Below are 23,013 nucleotides of genomic sequence, written 5' to 3'. Positions count from 1 at the left end.
GAGTTCAATACATCTATATAAAGTTCATATTAGCTGATGAGAGGCTTAAAAAAACTTGAGAAAGCAAAGTTCTAAAGTGCTAGTTAATGTATTCTCCAAGTGATTTGTTCATTTTATCTCAAATGGTGCAGCTCAGACAAAGGCTAAGTGTCTTTTCAGAGAGCTCGGTTTGAATTCTCCAGATGCCCGTCTGTCAGAATAAATGAACGACTAAATTTTTGAATGCTCAAAGGGTGGCTGATTTCTTTTGAGGTTCAAGGTGCAGACAGCTCGGCCACTGACATGTGAATTTAGCACATTATTTCGTAATAGGTAATCAGCTTAGCCTGAAAAGACTTGGGTTAAATACATTAAGAATCAAGTATTATATTTCTAGTTCATTTTTTTTCTTTCTTTCTTGTCTGTGTTTTTTTTGTCTTTCATTTTTTCAGGTATTCTTTGAGTTCATTCATTCATGTGCTCACTGGCACACTTAATTCTTAGTATTTGTCTTTATTGAAAAAATTGATTGCAAAGAAGTCTAGTGTGCTACACTAAAAACCTTGCGATTGCTTTGCTTAATTGCTGGTTGCCACAGTTGCCCATAGTTTGCATGGAATACGACGACTTTACCGATTTCAAAGTAACTGCAAATGTATTTGCTGCTGGTGCATTGAACAACTTTTATTTAGGCCAACGTGCTCTGGTTTGTATCACACTTTTGTCAAATTTCAAAACAGCTCAAAGACTAAAGTCTGGAGAGTGTGGGGGACTACCAACCTGTCTCTAGGCCTGTGTGACTGCGGCCTTCCAGTTTAATATTCCTGTTTGTTGATCCATGCATTTTCTTAGCTAGTTATCTAATGAGGATCAGAGGTCCAATAAAGCGTATCCTAGCTAAAGCTGAGTGATAGCCAGGGAACACCCTGAATAGCTCACTCGATCATTTTAATAGAACTTTGCACTATTTTGCATTTTTGTAAACGAGTCAAACCACCAGTTATCAGTATGCTTTTACATAGCTTTGAACTGATTAGTTGAGCCTTGTCCCTCTGTCTTATTTAACCCCCCCACCCACCCACCCACCCACCCTTTTTTCTAATAAGTCTTCTGTGTGTCTCGAGCACAAGATGGGACACTTTAAATTCTACATTTAGCATGAATAAGGGATGGAGGGCGGTGGTGAGCAGCAGCAGCAGCAAAAGGGAAAAAAAATCATTAAATTGATATATTAGGAGCCTAAATAGAAATGCCTCCTACAAATGGGAATTGATGAACTCTTTGCTTAGCGTGTGGATCCTGAGGCCAATATATCCCCACCCCCCATAGCCCCTTGCACTGTTCTCCTAAGCAACGCAGACTGCTGCGGCGAGAAACGGGGACAGAAAAAAATTAGCGAAAGAGGGAGAGATTTGGAGATAATGGCAAAATAAAAATGAAAGAGCAGAAAAGGGGTAGAAAAGAGAAAGATGCCTCGGAGGGGATGTTAACCTTTGCAGTTGAGCTTCATAAAGGGGCAGTTTTAAATTTATATCCTGGGCTGAAAAAAAGGAGTAGTAAAGATGCCAGCAAGGAATAATATTTTCTTGTGAGAGACTGTGTTGCACAGTAATATACAGGGTATGGGTAAGTTTGTGTCTTGAAGAGTAATGTATACAGTTTCCATATAATAGACCTTAGAGGATATTCACAAGTCTAAAATTTAATTTACACATCTCTTAAAATTTCCTTCCCTGCTGGAGGCCATACAGTTAGTTACAAAACGGATTTGTCTTTGACTGCAGTGTGTCAGGAGGCTCTGTATACATATGATCATCGCTTTGACAGGCTACACCATCAAAGTGGTAGAAAACACTTTTATCAGTTTTGCTGGTTCTAGTTGCTGGGAAGCTCATCAACTCAGAGCTCAGTAACTGTTGAATTTTTATCAAAATGTAGGATGACTTAATAATTTTAGGTTAAAATGTCCTTCACAGCTTTTGTGTTCACTTCATATTAATATACATTAGATTATCAAAAGTATTCACTCAGCCATCCAAATTGTTGAATTCAGGTGTTCCAATCATTTCTGTGGCTGCAGGTGTTAAAATCAAGAACCTATGCATGCAGTATGCTTCGTTGCTCTTAAGGCGGTGAATTACAGCATGCTGCCATAATAGGATCCCACCTGTGCAACAAGTCCAGTTGTGAAATTTCCACGCTTCAAAATATTCCATAGTCAACAACAATAACTCAGCCATGGAGTGCTAGGCCACGTAAAATCACAGAAAGGGGTCAGTGGATGCTGAGGTGCATAATGCCCAACCTTCTGCAGAGTCAATCACTACAGACCTTCAAACTCCATGTGGCCTTCAGATCTGCACAAAAACAGTGCACAGAGAGCTTCATGGAATGGCTTTCCATGGCTGAGTAGCAGTATCCAAGCCTTACATCATCAAGTGCAGTGCAAACTGTCAGATGCCGTGGTGTAAAGCATGCCGCCACTGGACCCTAGAGCAATTAAGACGTGTTGGAGTGATAACTTCTAATGCTTCAGCATGGTGAGAATTTTTGGACAATTTCATGCTCCTATGTTTGTGGGAACAGTGTGAGGATGGCCCCTTCCTGTTCCAACATGATTGAGCACCAGTTCACAAAGCAAGGTCCATAAAGAAATGGATGAATGAATTTGGTGCCCTGCACAGAGTCCTCAACCTCAACATGATAGAGCACCTTTGGGATGAATTAGAGCACAGACTGCAAGCCAGGCCTTCTCGTCTAACATCAAGGTCTGACCTCATGTATCTGACCTCAAAAGTATGTTAGGTTGCTGAACGACATGAGGACAGCGAGGCAGTGGTCAGATATGCAGGAGGAGTGACAGATGCGTTCATGGTAGGGATGGGACTGCATAAGGCACTGAGTCCAGTCTTGTTTGCTGTGGTGATGGACAGGTTGACAGATGAGGTCAGGCAGAAGTCTCAGTAGGTTATAATGTTTGCAGATGACATTGTGATCTGTAGTGAGAGTATGGAGCAGGTGGAAGAGAGCCAGAAGAGGTGGAGGTATACTCCAGAGAGAAGAGGGGTGAATGGTAGAAGCAAGACAGAATATGTGAATGCGAGGGAGACAAATCGATAGGTGATGATACCAAGAGCAGAGGTAGTGAAGGTGGATGAGTTTAAATACGTAGGGTCAACCATTCAAAGCAACGGACAAGGTACAAGAGATGTGAAAAAGAGAGCACAAGCAGGGTGGAGAGGGTAACGAGTGTCGGGGTCGACAGAATGATAACAGCAAGAGTGAAGAATTGCTTCCCAAAATTAAATCAAAAGAACTAATTTAGGCGTCAATTTCACTGCATTTTTCCTTTTTAATATGCTAATTAGTGTGTTTAATGACGCATTGCCTCATTTGCACATTTTAATATAGTTGTCAGAAAACCTGTTATACAAAGACAACATGTATAATGTCTTAAGTTTCTTGCGATGTCTATTAAGTGTAAAAATGTTATAGTATAAATGTCACAATACATTTTTTTTTATTAAAAATGAGTTGTTTTGTTTTGTTTGTTTTTTAATACTCTGAGCCTACTCAAGTAGCAGTTACAGCCACTAGACATTCCCTTTTTATACTCTGACGTTTTTTTTACAGAGTCTACAGAGGGAGTTGTGTATATATCATTCAGAGCCACAAATGTGTATTTCTTTTTCATCCTAAAAGTATTCAAAATATTATGTTTATTCATTATTTGGATGTTTTCTGTGAAAACATATCACTTAAAATCTATGATTTGCACATCAAAAATGTCTTAACGTATGTCGCAAAGTGGGAAAGTGAGACTTTAGTTTTGGTTAAACAAGGATATGATGGCAGTCTGTCATCTCGAGCAAAAACCCCCATTGTTGGCCATGGAGGCCTAACGGTCCTTGTTTGTTTTATGTATTTCTCTTTAATTATAAAACGTATCTTAATGTGTCTCTGCAGGGTTCCAGAGTTTGTGCGTGAGAAGCGTTTCGGCAACTGGCTGAGAGATGCACGCGACTGGGCAATTTCAAGGAACCGTTACTGGGGCACACCAATCCCCATCTGGGTCAGCGATGACTTTGAGGAGGTCAGGAAAACACATACATGCACTTCTTACTCTTTAATAGAGTACTTAATGCTGATGATAAGTCTTTATACTTTATCACACATTTTGTGTCCTTACCAAATACCAAGATAGTTCTTCTTTTCTAAAGAGGTGGCGCTCAGAGTTCAATCTGGGCTAAGCAACAGAGGCAATAATTGAAAAGTTAAACTGTCACTTTATTTATCATAGAAAAGACTGGGGCTGCAATATTACAGAAATCAGTTCTTCTCAGAAATTGCTTCTGTGAAAATGTTTCTCTGTAATGATTTAGCATATTAAAATATTTGTGTATGTGGAGGCTTGTGTAGCAGAGACTTTTTGGCATGGCAGAGCGAGGTGACCATGGTGTCAAGCCAGAGAGTGTAGCACGACTCCGTGTTGCAGTTAGCTACCCTTAAGCACATTGTAGAGTGCCTCCATAAACTCAACACATGAATAATTCATTAATGTAAACAGCAAATAATCATGAACTAAAATGTCTTTGGTTTCTTTTCATGCCAGTTGAGGTAACTTCAAAGCTCTTTCAAGACAAATGGCTTCTGTTTTTTGGAGAGAGGGTGGTGGTAAAGAAGCTACTGAAAAACACAGCAAGAGGGGTCAGAATAGAAATGAAAAATGAGAGGTGAAAAAAGGGGAGGATAATAAATGAATGAGTTAAAAGAAGCAGACAGTGAAGAAGCGAGCCAGACTGTAAGTGTCCATTTTGTTATGGACGCTCCTTGCCAAACCCAGCTGACTATGTGAAGTAGACTGAACCAAATAGAGATGTCAGAATTGGGTTGTTTGAGCATTTGAAAAATGAAGTGTTAGTCCCCTGGCTCAAAGAGGGACAGCCAGCGACCTGCTTGCTGGAAATAGCTCTGACTGTTTCCAGAACACTCGCACTCCCTGGTGCCTCCCTCACTCACCCACTGCAACAAATGACACACCCAAATCTGAAGCCGTGAGCGAGCGTTATACGTTTCAGTACAATTTCAGTCTCATCATTGCTGTTTTCTTTTGTTCTGATGCTCTGTGTTCCTGGCTTTTTGGGTATGTTTTTTTTTTATCATTCTGTCTTCTGCATTTGACGGTGGTGTATCTGGGCCATGTTACCTGGTGCTCCAGTAAAACTAGAGCGGAGCCTACAGGTTAGCTCTCTGGGGAGACCAGATAACACACTTTACCATACTTTCGAAGGTAAAGTTACTCGGGAGCTGTGTAGGCCTAGTTTTAAGTTCCGTGCAACAGTACAAACATGTAAAATTTGCTATCAGAGAGGATTGAGAACAGGCACTTGTTACATTTTTAAAAACCAAAGCTCTCAAATTGTTACTTAAAGTTGTTTAACTGTGTCAGCTGTGATTTAAACAAAATGCACTGTATTGTGTACTGCAATCAACAAAAATATGTATTTCTCTAACATAATGTGACGCTTGCCAATAGCTGTACTTAATACAACTGCAGTGTTTTTTTTCTTTAATTAAAATTTGTAAGAAAACAAATAAAGGAGTATGCCAAATAATAATAGTCAATTTGAACAGAAGGAGCACGGTAAATAAAAAGTGATTGGGTTGTTTGCTCTATTATCATCAAGAAAATTGCATCTATCCACTTAATCTAATGCTTACATCTGCTGCTTTATATAAATTCACTTTTTTGTTATTTCAGTGGGCTGGTGTATAGGGCCTAAAGTGTGGTTTCAGACAGTGTGAAATATTTGAATTTATTTAGATGAATTCTTTGTCAGACCAAAAAAACAAAAGTAATAATTTTTCATGCTAGAAAAAAAGAAAGTTGGTACATTCTCAAAACAGAGAAGCATCAAATTATGTTTAGTTGGTAAGTGAGATGTTCTTCTGTTGATCAGTTGGTTATATAATTGATTAACTTTCTAATATTTATAAAAAATTTAATGAATGTGGGGTTTTTTGCTTACTGAAGATATGCTCTGTGTGTGTGGATACTCATTAGGTGGTTTGCATTGGATCCATGGCCGAACTAGAAGAGCTGACTGGAATCAAAGTGACTGATTTGCATCGGGAAAAGTAAGTCACAAATGAGCAGCTATCCAGTTGAACACGTACCCAGTGTTACTACTGTAATAGTGAGTCACACCCTTAGACTGTACAGGAATCGACGCACGGTGATACCTTTTTGTGAGGTCGTGTGTGTCATTGTGCAAGTTTATTTTTCAATTCTGCATCAGATTCCCCGAATGTGACCTGTCTTCCTGAACCAGACGGGTGTTGTTGTGCATAGATCACCTTTCTCTTCCGCCCTTCATCTACTAATTGCCTTTAATCGCTTCCACAGGGCTGGCCATCTTTAATTGATGAGTGAGAAAGGGCTTGCTTTCACCAAGCTTCCATGTTTGTTTTTCTATGCAGGGCATGACGTTTGTAACAGTAATCTGAATGATTTTAGCAGCTTTCAAGATTAGAGACTCTAATTAAAGAATATCTGATTAGCCATTTAGCAGTCAATTGGATGTTGTCTTTTAATGTCTGAAAAGTCTGCAATGTTTCTAAAAACTTAAAATCTAGTAGAACCTTAGGCGCACACCTTTAGATAACCTGACTTTTAATACACTTCATCTTTCAAGACCCAAAAACCTGGATCCATGGTACAACTCAGTGTGGGTGCATCATTAAAAACTAGCCCTAGAGGCATACTAAAACAGCTTCAGTGCACCCTGGCATTGATTCTCCAAATCTCTTGAACGCTAATAGATGAATTAACACAGTTTCTCAAAAAGATGTTTTTACTCATCTGGTATTTTGATGGTGGTTGCTGAATTTGTTAGCTTAACATGTTGGTCCAAAATTTCCCATTAGTGTGCACCTGGTTGAGATCCAGTCACTTCAAAGGCCATAGCATATGATTGGCATGTTATTTTTATATTCATCTAACCTTTTTGGAATGAGTGGAGCCAGATGATGCCAAAATGTCCCTTCAGTTTCACCCCAGCCCTTCATGATAGAAATCAAGGTTAATATTTTGCCTCAGACTCATCTACCCAACTGTAGATGATGACTTACACCATGGATGTGACATAGTTCATCAACAGTTAATTCTGATCTAACCAGTCCTTAACATGTACCTTTTAAAGAAATCATTTTCTTTATTTAAAAAACAAACAAACCAAAAACTATGAAAAGATGCTCATGTGGCGTGATCAAATACTGAAGATTATACTTTTGCCTGCATTGCATAACAACCTGCAAAAATAAGAGCTGATGTACTGCTCAGAAAATGTTAACTTCACTTATTTTTCACATCCTTCCTTCAGTAAATTGAAAAAGAGGCTTCTTAAGAATAGAAAAGCACTTTTATGTAACTGCTTAATCCACTTTTCTTTGGACGTCCTGGGTTAATGTTTTTTTGTTCTTGCTCTTATAAATAAATGTTTAACGGGTTTTGGGGCCTTTCTTGCTATCTGACACTTGATAATTAAGACAATATTCAGGTGCATCTGTTTGTGTCAGGTTAGCTTAATTTATCAAAAAATAACCAATTTTATTTATTGGCTGAATCTGACCAGATCAGTAAACCAGTAAAAAAAGAAAAGAAAACTCTATACCCTTTTTTACCCAAAGCTGTAATAAAAAAGCTTAATCCAGTAAGAGCCAGCTTTATATTACCATTGTTCTCCTCTTAAACCTCATTCTCAACAGTGAAAGCCTATAAAATCCTTGTTCTGGTCTGCAGCCCAAATGCCTCAAAACCTTATTCCATGTAATGCACATCTGTTTAAGAAGTGCCTTGTGATGCTAACCAAACTCAAAATGAAACAGAAGTCCAGCTGTAATTGCTTCTTCTTATTTTCTGCTGGTTAATTTTTTTTTTCTGCTTTATCTGCACAGCATCGACGATCTGACAATCCCCTCACGGCGTGGTAAGGGCGTGCTGCGGAGGATCACAGAAGTGTTTGACTGCTGGTTCGAGAGTGGGAGTATGCCTTACGCTCAGGTTCACTACCCCTTTGAAAACAGGAAGGAGTTTGAGGACAGTTTCCCAGCAGACTTCATTGCTGAAGGCATTGACCAGACCAGAGGATGGTAAACTGAAGATGAATGAGTGAACTGATGAGTGACACATAAGAAGTTGACACATAGAGAGCTCCCTGAGTAATTTAATTTAGGGAAATCATGAGAAAAGATCATTGGCAGATGGAAATACAGTTCGGATGAGTGTGTTGCTGAAATATGATGTACATTTATTTTTAACTGTATGAAATTATATTATTAAGAGTGTAATTTTCAAAATCTCTGTCCAACCCAAGAGAACAAATTAATTTTGTGTTATTGTCTCCCTGACCTACTTGTCTTTGTACCCCACTGTAGGTTCTACACACTGTTGGTGCTCTCCACAGCCCTGTTTGGGAAACCACCCTTCAAAAATGTCATTGTTAATGGACTGGTGCTTGCCAGGTAAGTCTGTCTGCTTAACAAAACATCAGTTTACTTACTCAAAACGGTGACCCGTTTTTATTTTCTTCATTATCTGCCCTAAATATGCTGTTACTAATTAATGAAAGTAAACATAGTGCATCTCCTTTAAATGAGCTCGTAAAATGTATTTTAATTAAAGAATAACACCTTTTTTGCACAAGTATTTGGGTCTCCTGATATTTGATAACTTTGAAATACCATTTGTTATATACCAGTTATTCATTTCTTCTTAAAATGTTAATTTTCACAAACTCATCACTAATGTGTAGTTTTCGAGACTTAATGGCAAACTCGTTTGCGCACTTGGGGCGATTTTGAGCTGAAGAATTGTGCACTGAGGAGTAATCATGGCTTCAGGATCGCAAAACTGGGACTGACTCAAATAAACCTCACTATTCATTTTCCCAGTAATCAACGGATATTTCATGTACACAGAGGAGAACTGAGGTCTTTGGAACAGAATAAAATTCAGTAGCAGGCTCATATTTGTTTTCATTCTTTAAGAGGATTTGCTGACAAAGCAAATATTCCGGGCTATTTTTCCTGCACGTTTTGTGCAGAAATTTTCTATTTCCCAACACATATTGTGTTTTGTGCTTTCCCCCCACTAAATCCACTATTTACTTCACCTCATTACCACCATTTTTATTTTAGTTTTCTTCCCCCTATTTATCCCATCTTTGTTTTTCTTCTCCCCTTTTACTCTTAATCAGCGTGATGTGTGTATGCAGCATTTAGGCTTCAGACCCACTGCTTCTCTGCAGCCTTGGGGTCTAAGTGCAGCTCTATGTTCGCCGGCCTACTGACCTGGAAGGACTTGACTAATTTGAATATTAAGTGCATGGTTTCCAACATACACTTTAATGCATGCGTGCTTTAATAACTTTGCTTGTCTCAATCCCACAGCGATGGACAGAAGATGAGCAAGCGCAAGAAGAACTACCCAGATCCTGGACTGATAGTGCAGAGCTATGGAGCTGATGCCCTCAGGTCAGCTCTGTGAGCGAGTGTGTGTTTGTGAAGCGTGAGTGCTTGTGTGCGCCGGTGGCAGGGTGTGGGCTAACTTCACTTGTGTTTTTGTTTTAAAAAGTTTGAATTGCTGTCTGCTTAAATACAAATGGGCCCACTCCTACATACATTACACACACACTCATGCACATTACATGCATACAAATGCCCCTCTTTATACATTCTTTCTCCTTTGCCCCGAGCAGGAAGAGCACTATGGCCATATGGCCTAATGAATAAACCACTATGCAGCTGCACCATATGCTCACATATACACTGATGGGGAGAGAGCTGCTAAAATGAAGAGGAAAAAGGCAACAATTGGATTCTATTTGAGACCTTCATTTTTCACTTTTCTGGCTTTAATCAGTGCTTACAGTATAACCATTATGGTGTAGTGAGCTTCAAAAGGCAGACTGATGTACAGACTATAAGGACTTTTTTTTAGTACTTTTGAGTAGCGACAACTACGTCTCCTACATATTTTAGCAGTCGGAGATTCTGCCTATTCTGTATTTTTTTTTTCTCTTCCAAATGAATCTCAGTGTTGCTGCTATTAAAATTACTCATTGCTTGTTGCGTGAAGTTTCATCATCATTCAGCTTGCTTACAGAACCCCCCCAAAAAAATGTCCATCAGTGTGCTGATGCCTGCCAGAGAATATTACACTAATATGCGTTATTTGTCAACTGTGGCTTTAATGGAGGCAAGAAATTAATTTGCACTGTGATGGTTGCTGCTGGTAAAAACAGGGTTTGGGACAAAATGTCCTTGAAGCATTTCAGGATGGACATGTGCAACTTTATATTGAGAAAATGCACACTGTCACATAACTTTATTTTAGTACTTTTCAGAAAGTATCCGATAATGTTTTCCTAGCATTTATAGAGTTTTTTTTTTCATTTTTAACTGTGTTTTGGACAAAACTCAGACTCTTTTGTCAGTGCAGCTGGGAGCTGATGGGGCTGCTTAGAGACTTTTGCTCATACCTCCATACACTGATTGGCTGCTGGTGTGTGTTTAATGTGCTTAACAGAATTTTAAAAGAAAATCGCTTGTGTTAGGTTTTAAGAACACACTCTAATCCACAAATATTGATCTTCCAAAGTGGCGTAAGACAGAAATGAACATAAATCAAACTTATTAAACCATAGCTTTGGTTCAGCTTGTAGATAGCTCACTGGTTTCCATAAATCAGCTTTGGCATCTTTGCCAAGATGTACATGAACTAATACACTAAAATAAAAACTGTCACATCATGCATATATTGTTGATGTGAAAATTAATTTCATGCATTATGTTCTATGTAAGTCATAAAGTCATGACCCTCAGCTGTGTAGTGTAATAACAACCATTAGAAAGACTGAATGTAAATGAAAGTCACTGTGTATTTAAAATGGAACTGAGAAAGATAGATTTTCAAAAGTGAAACTCTTTTCATACTTTGGTAGTAACGAGTGGCATTAATGAGGCACTTTCATCCAGAGAACTGTCACTGGATATTTGCCTTCTCTGTAAACCTTCGAGATGGTTGTGAAGGAGTCAAGCCATCAGCAGGGGTTGGTTGGGGTTATCCTTATTCAGTACCTGTATACTCTCTGTTTTCTCTATTGTCAGTCGCTAATATTTGATCTGCACTCACCACCTCCTTCACTTCCACTGTCCCTCTCTGCAGACTGTACCTCATCAACTCTCCTGTAGTGAGAGCAGAGAACCTGCGTTTCAAAGAGGAGGGTGTGCGAGATGTGCTAAAGGATGTCTTCCTGCCGTGGTATAATGCCTATCGCTTCCTGGTGCAGAATGTTCAAAGGTTACAGAAGGTACATTTGCAATGAACAAAAGTCAGACTCATTATCTTTACAATTCCTGCAGTGTTCCTCTAGCTTTTTCTGCTTCACAAACCACAGCACTTTCTCATAATACGTAAGTTTCCTACAAATATCCGCCAATGAATTATTATTTGGTTGTTGCTGGCACAAAAAAAAAACTTGTTGTTGTTAATCCAAAGTCTGCAGTAATAACTTGTATTATCAGAATCAGAATCAGAATACTTTATTGATCCCTGGGGGAAATTATTTTTTGTTACAGTGCTCCATTTTAAACCAACATTAAGACAAGACAGACAATACGCTAACTAAGAATAGTACAATATATACATATATATACATACATACATACATACATACATAAGTCACTTATAAATAAATATTTGGAAAAGAAACATGTGTAGTTGTAGCAGCAAACAGTGTGTTAAGTGGATGCGTTGTACAGGGAGATGGCCACAGGCAGGAATGATTTCCTGTGTCGTTCAGTGGTGCTTTTCGGTAATCTCAGTCTCTCACTGAACGAGCTCCTGTGACTGACCAACATGTCATGGAGTGGGTGGGAGGTGTTATCCAACATTGTCTTTATCTTGGACAGCATCCGCCTCTCCGACACCACCTTGAGGGAGTCCAGCTCCATCCCCACAACATTGCTGGCCTTACGGATCAGTTTATTAAGTCTGTTGGCATCTGCGACCCTCAGCCTGCCCCCCCAGCATGCAACAGCATAGAGGATCGCACTGGCCACAACAGACTCATAGAAAATCCTCAGCATTTTCTGGCAGATGTTGAAGGACCTCAGTCGCCTCAAAAAATAGAGACGACTCTGGCCCTTCCTGTAAAGTGCTGTGGTGTTTTTAGCCCAGTCCAGTTTATTGTCAATGTGTACTCCAAGGTATTTATAGTCCTCCACAATGTCAACACTGACCCCCTGAATTGAAACAGGGGTCAAGTGTTTCCTGGTCTTCCTGAAGTCCACGATCAGTTCCTTGGTCTTTGCCACGTTGAGCTGCAGATGATTCTGCTCACACCACGTGACAAAGGAGTCGACCACAGCCCGGTACTCTGTCTCATCATCCCTGCTGATGCATCCAACCACCGCAGAGTCATCAGAAAACTTCTGAAGATGGCATGTCTCTGTGCAGTGTTATATTATATTAGTGTTTAATGGATGGCTGGGTATTTCAGCCTAATTTGAAAAACTTGGAAGCTAGATTCTGCTGTGCATATTTATATAAAAAAAACATTATTATTATTCATTTGTATTTGCTCAGTATCTTGACTTACCTAATAATGGGATACTTACTGAGAGTAGCTTTATGTGGCATAGTGCTCCTAAGAAAATAGTAATTACCTGCAACTGCCTTTAAGAAATAACCAAGTTTAAATATAAAAAAGACAGGAGAATTATGCGATTTGCCAGTTCTCCACTTGTTCGTGATGACTTTTAGATTTGCAGTCCTTAGGGAGAGTCATGGAGTACAGTTTAAATCCAAGTTTAAAACCAGAACCCAATAATGCCAGAAAAAAAACATGAATGAAGGTGCAACTTCAAGCTAGACTGACATCAACAGTGGGTTCTGTGAATTTTTAACTCAGGTGCTATTAAGCTATTGTTAATGGGATGAGTTGATTAAAAGTTCAGATTCAAAAAGATGAAATAGTGCAGCACCTGTGTGTCTTCAAACTTTAGAGCCCATGAACACCAACATATTTGATTAAGAGCAATTGCATCCTCTCACTGCATTTCCCTGCAATCTATCTGCTGTCAAGTCTGTTTAAAAATGCCAAAACGCTTAAAATACCTTAGAAATTGTAAAGAGCAGATCTTAGTTCTTGAACCATTTTAATATCAGGCTGTTTTAGGCACTTTACAGTCAGAAACAAGAGTCTGTATAATACTTGTCCAGAGAAGCAGTTGCCTCTTAATATCTTTCTGATTTGTCAGTGCCAACTGCTGTTATAACACTGTGCATGGAGATGGCACGGGTATCTAAACTACAGCAGCAACTGCTTTCCTTCCCTGTAGATGGTACACATCAGCATGTTCAAATTGATATACCACTATTTTATTCAACTGACTGTGCCACAGTTTAGAAAACAGCACAACTTCTGCAAATCACCCATAAAACTAACCACATCTATGAGCTCTATTTAAGGATTGTGCTCATACGCAATTTATACCTGTTTAAAAAAATGTGGTCCATGATGCTGCTGTTATACAAGAGGTGGAATGGTTGGAGATTGTGGCATGACCAAAAAGTTCGCACTGCGCATATTATGAGCTTTGGTTCTTTTTGCCTTTAAAGTGGTGACTTAAAAAAGGAGGCCAGGTTTGCGACCACTTGCAGTCAGTTGGCATCTTCAAAGTGACTTTGGCACACCAAGACAGCAATAGAACGATGATGAAACAGCAATAAAAAGGAGTCAGTCATCTATTGGTCTGCTGTTGCAATTGTGTGCAATCTGTTGTTGAGGAATTGGCCAGTTGTATGCACAGAAATTCACATTAACTGCTTAATTCAGATATAACCTTTCTTTTTATAGGAATATTATGGCAAAGAGACATGTTGCAGGCATCTTGCGCTTGTTAGTGCAGGCTCAGATTGTTTGCAACATGTTTGCAGTCTGTCTGCATTTATAAATTAAATAGAAGTTATTTACAAACCTTCACTAGCATGTCAGAGTGTGATTTCAGTCAATCTGAGTCGAGCCAAGATTGTTTGGAGATAGGTTGTCTCCCACCAGGATACTGGTGTGATGACCTTGAACTGCCCAGAGGTTGAGGGTGTGACATGCTCTACCTCTGGGCTAAACTACTTGCAGTTTGTTTTTGACAGCAAAAAAAAAACACAAAAAAAAACACACCCAGCATAATCAGTGGGTAACCACAGGTTTTCCTTGGTCACAAGGAGACTCCCATCTTATTTTTATTCTGTGACTGAGTTGTAAGCGTGGCGGCCCAAACTACTGCTGCTTCTACTTTTCTTATTGATGCACGAAGCATATTTTTGGCAGGTTTTCTAATTCTTCACCTCATGCTCTTGTAAGACAACCAAATAGCATTAATTTGCATCTGTGCTTGAGCAATGATTTTATATATATGGCTGTATGTATTTCCGTCTTAGGAGGAGAATATTCACTTCCTATACAATGAAAACACAGCAAAGAAGAGCGACAATATCATGGACAAATGGATTCAGTCATTCACGCAGTCCCTCATACAGTTCTTCAAGGCTGAGATGAAAGGTGAGACAGACGCTCTTAACACATGCAAATGTTTCAGTCATTTTACGTGACAATGACTCATAATTCTCTGGAGACTTATCCTATCCTAACCTTAAACCAGCAGGGGTTGAGTCCCCACCACCATTAATAGATTTATATCTAACTCTTATATCCTTAAGTCTTGCGTGCAACTATTTATGATGTTTCTCTTTCCAGTGTAATTAGACTGACAGTTTTTTCTGGTCACAGCTTACCGCCTGTACACCGTTGTGCCTCGTTTGGTCAAGTTTGTTGACATGCTCACCAACTGGTACGTCAGGACCAATAGACGCCGCCTGAAGGTGAGATCACAGCTCTAAATCTGTTCTTGTTTTTATGTAAAGAAGATGTGGGTGAAAGCAAATGATATATCACTCTTACTAAACTCTAAATGATGACTCAAAATATTACTGTATACAAAAATAGATATTAGATAATAGATATTATTACACTTTGCAGAATATTTTCTTTATTTGGTGCAGAATACAGTCTTGTAATTACTAAATGAATAGTATTAATTATTTATTTAAACTACTGTTAAAAGCATCGTTAACACATCCTTCACCTGTGAACATTTTATAGAAGTGCGTTTTTAGCCATGCTTGTGAACAATTGGTTCATTTCAACTCAGGGCACATGCACTAATGTCAGCGAGGGCATTTTTTAAATCTTTTTACTGTTCCAAGGGGAAAGAACTTATTGATGTGCATGCGAACTTTATAGGGCGAGAGTGGCACTGAGGACTGCTTGTGGGCGCTGGAAACCCTCTTCAGTGTTCTGTTCTCCATGTGCAGGCTGATGGTGAGTCATCCGCTTTCTGTGTTTTAGTGTGTGTGAGACTGAGAGAGAGGGAGAGAGAAGAGATTGCATGAGGAAAATTTCTTGTGGTGAGGTTGTGCTTTTGTGTATGCAAGAAATAAAAGCATAAAGCTGCTATTGTAAAGGTGTGTTTGTGTGCACACTTAACTATGAATAATTCATGAGTAGTAGGAGTTTTTATTTATAACACATTGATGTTTGCATGTGAGGCATGAGGCTTGCTAAGAATCAGTAATCCTAACACAGATCAATACAGATCAGCTGTGTGGTATGCAAGTTAATTAGCCATGGTTGGAATAAAAGAGAATCACATAAGAAGTAAACTCACAGTGGCACAATTCTGTTTGATCTTTAGCAACAGTTAAGGGGGAAAAAAAACTACATAAAAATTGCGCTTCTGACTTTTAGACCTTCTTGTCTGAAAAATGTAAATTAACTACAGTGTCACTCATCCAATAAATTTTCCTCTTTCTCTTTTTCTCTCTCTGTACTTGCTTTCTTGCCTTTTACCCCTTCAGGCTCCTTTCACACCCTTCATTACCGAGATGATGTACCAAAATCTGCGTCACCTCATTGACCCTGCTTCTGTCGAAGAGAAGGACAACAGCAGCATCCACTATCTCATGCTGCCTCAAGTCAGGTTGGAAAAATCCTTTCAGTAATCTGAGAGGAATTTTTTTGCCACTTAATGTGTTTATTATCATTACTGTCAACAGTAGATCACATGGATACGACAAAAACAGAATTCGCAGCCGAGGGGACTCTATTGAGCTCCGCTCAGCTCTGCGGTGTTTTTGTCACTGCTGTTCAGGGAAAAAACAAAAACACCAGGCGAAAGAAAAAGAAAAGAAATCACATAGAACGGGACAAAAGTTGTTCATTTAGTATGTCTATGAAGGTTCTCAGTCATCCAGGTCATCGTAGTCAAAGGAGCTTGCAAGCTCCTTTGACTGTTCATTTAGTAGCTTCAGTTCCAGATCCAGTTATCAATAGTTGTTGGAGATCCAGACAGAGCTAAATAGAGGGTAATTGATGAAAAATCCAAGTTGCTGATATTGTTTAACGATTTGAAATGAGGAACAACCTTTCTTGAATTAATATTAAATGGTACTCTAAATCAGGTTCTCATCTACAGATAATTCAAGTACATTTTCATATAGATAATCAGCTGACCGTTTAGTAATACAGAAGACATAAGTAACTCTTCTGTCTTGGCAGCAGTAGTCCTTGTTCTGTTGTGCAGTCTTGGTTAGTTTGGCATAGCAGCACATGAACCATGCTCTGGTCAGAGTGGCCCTCCAGCTCACAGCAACTCTCCCAGAAAGCAGAAAAGGTCTACCATTGCTAGTGGCAGTTCATCATGGTGTCATAAAAAGAGGAAGTGCTGTGGGCTAGCAGGTTAGCATGACTTAACTTTTAAAACAGGATTGAAGAATGTGGGGAACCACCTCCAGCTGCAAGTATATTCTGCAATTTAGGTGCATAAGTAAACTAAGAATCTGAATCTGTTCTTCAGCCATTTTAATCTAACCAAGTTCAACTGGGTTCATTGGCTTTTCTTGGCACATGGCACTCAGCAGCAAAAACAAAAAGCACACTTGTGTTAGCTCCTTTTCTGAGAGGATATCCACTGCTTATGTAGTCTAATCAGGGTCAGCCACAGTGTGTGGCTGTACTTTATCACAATTGTACTGAACTCTTAACTCTTCAAAGTAGATTTGGAGAAGTTTTCAGTATTTTCTTTGTAATTTCCAGGCTTTTCTCATTCTGTCCCTTAATTCCTGTTGTTCTTCATCTTCATCCATTTATCTTTGAATGTTTAGATTGTTTACATATTGAACACAGTGACCCTAGTTTTTAAAAAATGTGCCCCTCATTACATTTTAAAAGAAGAAAAACAATTCTTGATCATTCGTAAAATTGCTATTTGAATGGAATAGCCGGCTAAGACTCTTTGATATCGAGAGTTACTTTTTCAATTTTTTGTTCACTGCTGTTTTCTCTAGAAAATGAGTCTAATCCTGTTTGGGGTTTTTAGGGTAATATCTTTTTCTGTCTTTAGACAGTGTTATAGTAGAGATTTTAGAAGAGGCTGAGAAATATTCATGCAGAATTGCACAGACCCTTTCTTGATTTTTGGCCCTGCAGAATGGATATAGCTCACAAAATGTGTTCTTTTCATTTCCTTTCACTTCAATTACTCCAGTAAAAATTGTGGCTTGGCGGCTGATCAGTTTTGTAATGCCTGGGAGGAATTTCTAATTGCCCAAACTTAATTGCATCATCTTTAACTATAAAAAAGTTCTGACGTGATTAAATATCCATTTGATTTAGCATAAGGAAAATAGTTTGTGTAATGGTTCATATAATCTCCCCTGTCACTTAGGCAGCCCTCAGGGCTGATGCTTTATTAGCTGCTTGTCCTTCCTGCTGTCAAATGAGAGTACTTCACCTTCCTCCCAAAGGTCAGCTACCAATCAGCTGGTGGGAACAGCCGCTCGTCAATCACCTCATTAAATGATTGGTTGTCCCTGGCCACCCACTCCTCTTGTTTTACTCCAATGTGGCGTGCACACTGAGAAGACACAAGTCACGAGTAAATGAACAAGCATTGTGCATAGTTCTGTGTGCCTGCAGATAGTTAGGGATAATATTGCTATTATGTGTGATTATTAGTGGCTAAACAGCTCTAATTTGAATTCAGAGGTGGAAGTCTTGTTGTACCTTATTAGTGGAGCTAAATAGATGGTTCTGAACTCTGTCTTTTATATATGCGGTACTGACCCTGCTGTTCTCTAGTGTTTTCCTCAACAGATAATCCAATTAATTTCATAAATCACCATTAACGAAAGATGAGGATTGCTCTTAGCGGTAAAAATGCTGCTGTCCACCCAAGAATTTCCTACACATAGTTTTACAGAATAATGTATATTTATTCTAAGAGGATGTGTTATTGTTATGAGTGGAGACTGACGTCACGTGGCTTAAATGAACAGAGCTCAGTCACTTCTAGTTTCAGTTGATGGTATTCCCATTCCTAATCTCATTCTCTCCGGTGTCACAGAATAGACTGAGTTATCCAAACACTGATTCTCTCACTCAGTGCTGCATATGATAACATGAAAAGTATGACACTCAATATTTTTTTCTGTTTTTACAGGGAGAATTTGATTGACAAGCGCATTGAAGGCGCCGTCTCTCGGATGCAGTCTGTGATTGAGCTGGGCAGAGTGATCAGAGACAGGAAGACCCTGCCTGTCAAGGTAGATTACCATTTTGACCCTATCCACTTCTGTAATCCACTGGGATCTACATGGTATCTACTCTATAGGAAACATGATTTAAAATGTGGCAAGAAGAGTCTTTACTCAATGGTCACGTACTTCATTTCTCCAGGACTTTCACGCACATTTTACATTGTTTATCAGTAGATTCATCCATTGCCTTCTTGTGATGTGATTGAAAGCTTATGAAGAGGGCTCTTTCAGATAAAATGTTGGACTTCATTTGAAAAGCACCATTGGAGCTGCCAAAAACAGAAATGAATTCAGAAAAACAAAGAGACACAATTTAAACACAGTCAGATTCCATCAGATGTGATGTAATATGGACCATGTCTGACTCAGGTGCTGGATCATTTCCTGAGTTACTCCCATATTATGTTTGTTTTTCTTGGTAGTAGTATTCTTTATTGAATTTGGGTAAAAAAAAATCATAGAAGACTCAACAGATGTAATTGTCCAAATGTAAATAATAATAATAATAATAATACTATATAGAAAGTTCTGTTTTAAAAAAAATGATCCAATATATAGCCAAACACAGGATTTAAGAATTGCAGTTTTGTTTTTTGTTGCTCATTTTCTCGTAATTGCAGTAGATTGACCCTGTGTCAAAATGTACTTACTTTTCATACTGTAACAAGGTTTATGATGAATTGGTATTTTACTTTACAGCTACATTATCTAAATGTAGCTGAAGGTGTATGCTAGTTTGCATTGTGCATGCTTTTTCTTTAATGTTGGTTTTAGCTTTTTGGTTTGTGTTACAGTACCCATTGAAGGAGGTTGTAGTCATCCACCAGGACCCAGAGGCTCTGAAGGACATTGAGTCACTGCAGAAATACATACTTGAAGTAAGTAAATTAGAAAAAGTAAATAGAACACCCAACCATTCAAACATTTATATTGTATTGTGTATTCATATTGCATTCTTTTGTTTTGTTTTTTGGTAAATTGGGGAGATTGATTTGCTTTTACTCATGCACTGTTGGAGGGGGTATTTTCTTGTCACTTTCTTGCAAAGGTTTTCCCCAGCCTGTAATTCTGTTGCTTTGCTGTGCTTTGATCAGTACTATTTAACTTATAATCTAAAGAGAAACATCCCTGGAACCGTGTTTACACTCCAAAGCCACTGCTGTTGATTTGATAGAGGGGATGAACATCAGAGGGAGTACATGTTCACACACTACTTGGATCTTTAGCTGTAATTGAAATTTCAGTGTCTGTTTCGTGCAAAAAGAGGGGCGAAGCACATGCCTCTAAATGTTATTTAACATTTGATCTACCTTAGTTGCCACATTTCTCAACTGCAAAGTGCAATCACAGGCATGTTTTCTTTTTTAAGAGCATATCATAAGTCTTCTGTGTACCAATGTCAGTGTGTGCTTATTTACTAGACAGTGAGGATCGATTCAGGTGTGAGCTGGATTAATTCAGGTGTTTAACAGGCTTGCAGACTAATCCCCATTGTCTTTAAATCCTTGAAGTCCTTACCTTTTTATTTTTCCAACAAAAGAGGACATTATAGTACTGTCATAGAGAAGAATGTTCTCACCTTTGCAGGATTTTGTACGTCTTTGTTTCTTGAAATTGGAAAATTGATTCAACCCCCCACATGACTGCGTTGACGAACATTAACACAACTTTTACAGAAAAGAGCTTCTGCTGCGTCTTCTGCTGGATCCTCCAAGCTTTATCTTAGTTCTAGCCACTTCTTATCTATCACTGTTTTATTTCTGGTGGGGAGGACATTTAACCTTGTCAGCCTCTAGCTTTCCTGCCAGTAAACAAGGTTTATTCAGTCAGAATTGAGAGCAGTGGAGGCCTTGCAGCCCGGTAAACAATCTTTGGAAGCTGAATTTTTCTATTGTTTCTTAATTTCAATAAAACCACATTAAGTATAGATTCATCTTTAAGCACAACAAAGATGTTTTATGTTTTAGGTTTGACCTTTTTTGTGGCCAGTGTTCATGTGTCTGACGAGTACTCAGGAGCAAGAGAAAGATTAACTAAGATGCAAAAACCGATTTACATGTTTTTATTGTCCTTGTGGAACAGGTAAACATTTAATATAATTGAATGAATTCTCCTAACATTCAGGGAGGAGAGGTTGGAGTCAGAGTGAGACTGGCTGTTGTGGCCATCTGAATTTTAGCTTGGGTCAGCTTTGCTTTGTTGACAGTCTTGTTGGTGACTCTGTCAGCTTAGTTTCCTCTGAGCTTTATGTCAAATATGAAATGAGTTGCTTTTTTGAGCTGACAGGCTTCCTTCATTGTAATGCACCAGCACACTAAGTCATCACACACACGTTCCCCTACACAGACTAACAGAACCTCAAAGCCATATTTACCCTCAAGATTAAATGAGCTATTTCTTTGTGAAATCAACCCATTGATAGAATCCCATTTTAAGTAAGCTTATATTTTCAACCCCCCAGTGCCCTTAAGGTTTATACATCGACCCTCTACAGTAAGCTTATCTGTGCTCTCTGTCAGCAAGTCAACTGTGCTAGAGCTTGATCTCAGTCACAACCTACAGCATTGTGATTGACTGGACCAATGGATGGCAAAGCCGGGCGGGTGTCAGTATGGCTAAATTAAGTATTGCTGATATGACTGGATCACAGATGCCCCCCCCCCCCCCCCCCCCCCCCCCCCCTCTCTCTCTCTCCCCTGACTGAAAACAGAAATATTGACTGAAAAGTGGGGATGGCTTATTGGAGATTTACAGATTGACTGGCTTACTGACTATTTGATTTCAGGGCTGATGTACTCTTTGAGTGAATGGTGATCATTTGCCCTGTACAACTCTAGTATATAAAGTTTTTAACTTTTGTATTATTTCAACTGATTAGAAGTATCTGCTTGTTTTTCTACATAAATAAATAAACCATAACCATTTTCTCTGTTAACAACTGAAGCCCAGTGAGTTTATTGGCAGGTTCACATTAATGCTCCTTTCCGATCTAATGGGAACAGCCTTTGTAATGGGCAATGAATGAACATTTTTAAAGTAAAGTAAAGAAGGGATTGGACAAGGACCCTTCAGCCATGTTGCACAGTTTGTCTGTTTGTTTGGAACGACAGCGCCAGAAGAGCCAGCTTATCCAAGCAGTCAGGAGATGCATAAATCAATCATCTATCAGTCAACTTCTATTAACAGCAAAACTTGAGTCTATAAATCTTGTACATTGTGAGTGTTCATGTACGTAATCAAATGTGTAGTAGTAATAAAAGTACAGTAACTCCCCTGTAACAGTTTACTTTAGCTTAGGTTTTGCTTGAAGTATAGCAGAATAAGATGTTGGTATGTCATTACAGTGAATTTTATATTGAGTTCCAAGCACATCCATAGTACGAGTGACCTACTGTACACTGTTTTTGTACCTGTATCAGTCTTGGGCAGATGACATTGTATTCCCCAGTGTGAGATATTAACAATTTTGCAGCCAACTAAAAGACAATGACATGGTGTGTTTGACTATTCTTCATTCCCCAGGAGCTTAATGTGCGACAGTTGACACTTTCAACAGACAAGGACAAGTATGGTATCCGCCTGAGAGCCGAGCCAGACCACATGGTGCTGGGCAAGAGATTAAAGGGGGCCTTCAAAGCCGTCACTGCTTCTATCAAGGAGCTCACCAGCGAACAGCTTGAAGCCTTCCAGAAGAAAGGTGACAAAAAATTTTAAAAAGTAAATAATCACAAAATTGTTTCAGCAGTGTTGCTGAAAATTAGCGGCCTTATGTTCTGTATTGACTTAATCTTTATGTATCCTTTTTTTTTAATGTTTGCTTGTTTTCTAGCGGTGTTATCAAATTATTAATCAGCTGGCAGTGATATTGCTAAACAAATAATAAAGTGGTGAAGAACAATCAGTTAGTGTTAACGACGAATCCTCGACGAGGAAACCAGTTTATCCTCTGAATCCAAACACTAGCTGGTCTGGAACAGGGTAGGGATCAAAGCAATGCAAGGTATCTTGTCTCTCCAATTATAGAAAGATGAGGAGAGCCCCCAGAGTCTTTGAGGAAGGAGGCAGAAGAGGTCAGCTGGACTGTGGGAACTTAAAATTTCCAATAACTTGCATGTTTGAAGTCCAGCCAGTTGTGAGGCGGAAAGAAGCGATGCATGGAAAGAGACAGATGGTAGAAAAATGTTGGAGAGAGTGCACAGAAAGAAGAAAATGTTTATAGTACTGCAAAGTTACAGTTCATCAATTAAAATCGAACGCAAGCCATGATGTGAAACTGCTTGCTATTAAACTAAACGGAAGCTATGAACAACAGAAGT

At 39.0% G+C, this 23,013-nt stretch overlaps 1 protein-coding gene across 1 annotated transcript in view; it reads left to right on the top strand.

Annotated features, from left to right (window-relative positions):
* The window catches only part of iars1 (isoleucyl-tRNA synthetase 1), a 61,394-nt gene that overhangs the window by 28,439 nt on the left and 9,942 nt on the right, over nucleotides 1-23,013 (top strand). The window contains exons 14-26 of the mRNA XM_026167730.2: nucleotides 3,946-4,072; nucleotides 6,044-6,117; nucleotides 7,936-8,130; nucleotides 8,416-8,502; nucleotides 9,430-9,513; nucleotides 11,207-11,351; nucleotides 14,483-14,603; nucleotides 14,832-14,923; nucleotides 15,345-15,422; nucleotides 15,959-16,080; nucleotides 18,601-18,703; nucleotides 19,492-19,575; nucleotides 22,220-22,394. Coding sequence (XP_026023515.2) covers nucleotides 3,946-4,072; nucleotides 6,044-6,117; nucleotides 7,936-8,130; nucleotides 8,416-8,502; nucleotides 9,430-9,513; nucleotides 11,207-11,351; nucleotides 14,483-14,603; nucleotides 14,832-14,923; nucleotides 15,345-15,422; nucleotides 15,959-16,080; nucleotides 18,601-18,703; nucleotides 19,492-19,575; nucleotides 22,220-22,394 — 1,487 coding nt within the window. The remainder of the gene's footprint in view (nucleotides 1-3,945; nucleotides 4,073-6,043; nucleotides 6,118-7,935; nucleotides 8,131-8,415; nucleotides 8,503-9,429; nucleotides 9,514-11,206; nucleotides 11,352-14,482; nucleotides 14,604-14,831; nucleotides 14,924-15,344; nucleotides 15,423-15,958; nucleotides 16,081-18,600; nucleotides 18,704-19,491; nucleotides 19,576-22,219; nucleotides 22,395-23,013) is intronic.

The sequence above is a fragment of the Astatotilapia calliptera genome, chromosome 5, assembly GCF_964374335.1.
Source record: "Astatotilapia calliptera chromosome 5, fAstCal68.1, whole genome shotgun sequence".
Taxonomy (NCBI): Eukaryota; Metazoa; Chordata; class Actinopteri; order Cichliformes; family Cichlidae; genus Astatotilapia; species Astatotilapia calliptera.
Note: the sequence above shows the minus strand (reverse complement) of the source record. Positions and strands in the feature narration are given on the sequence as shown.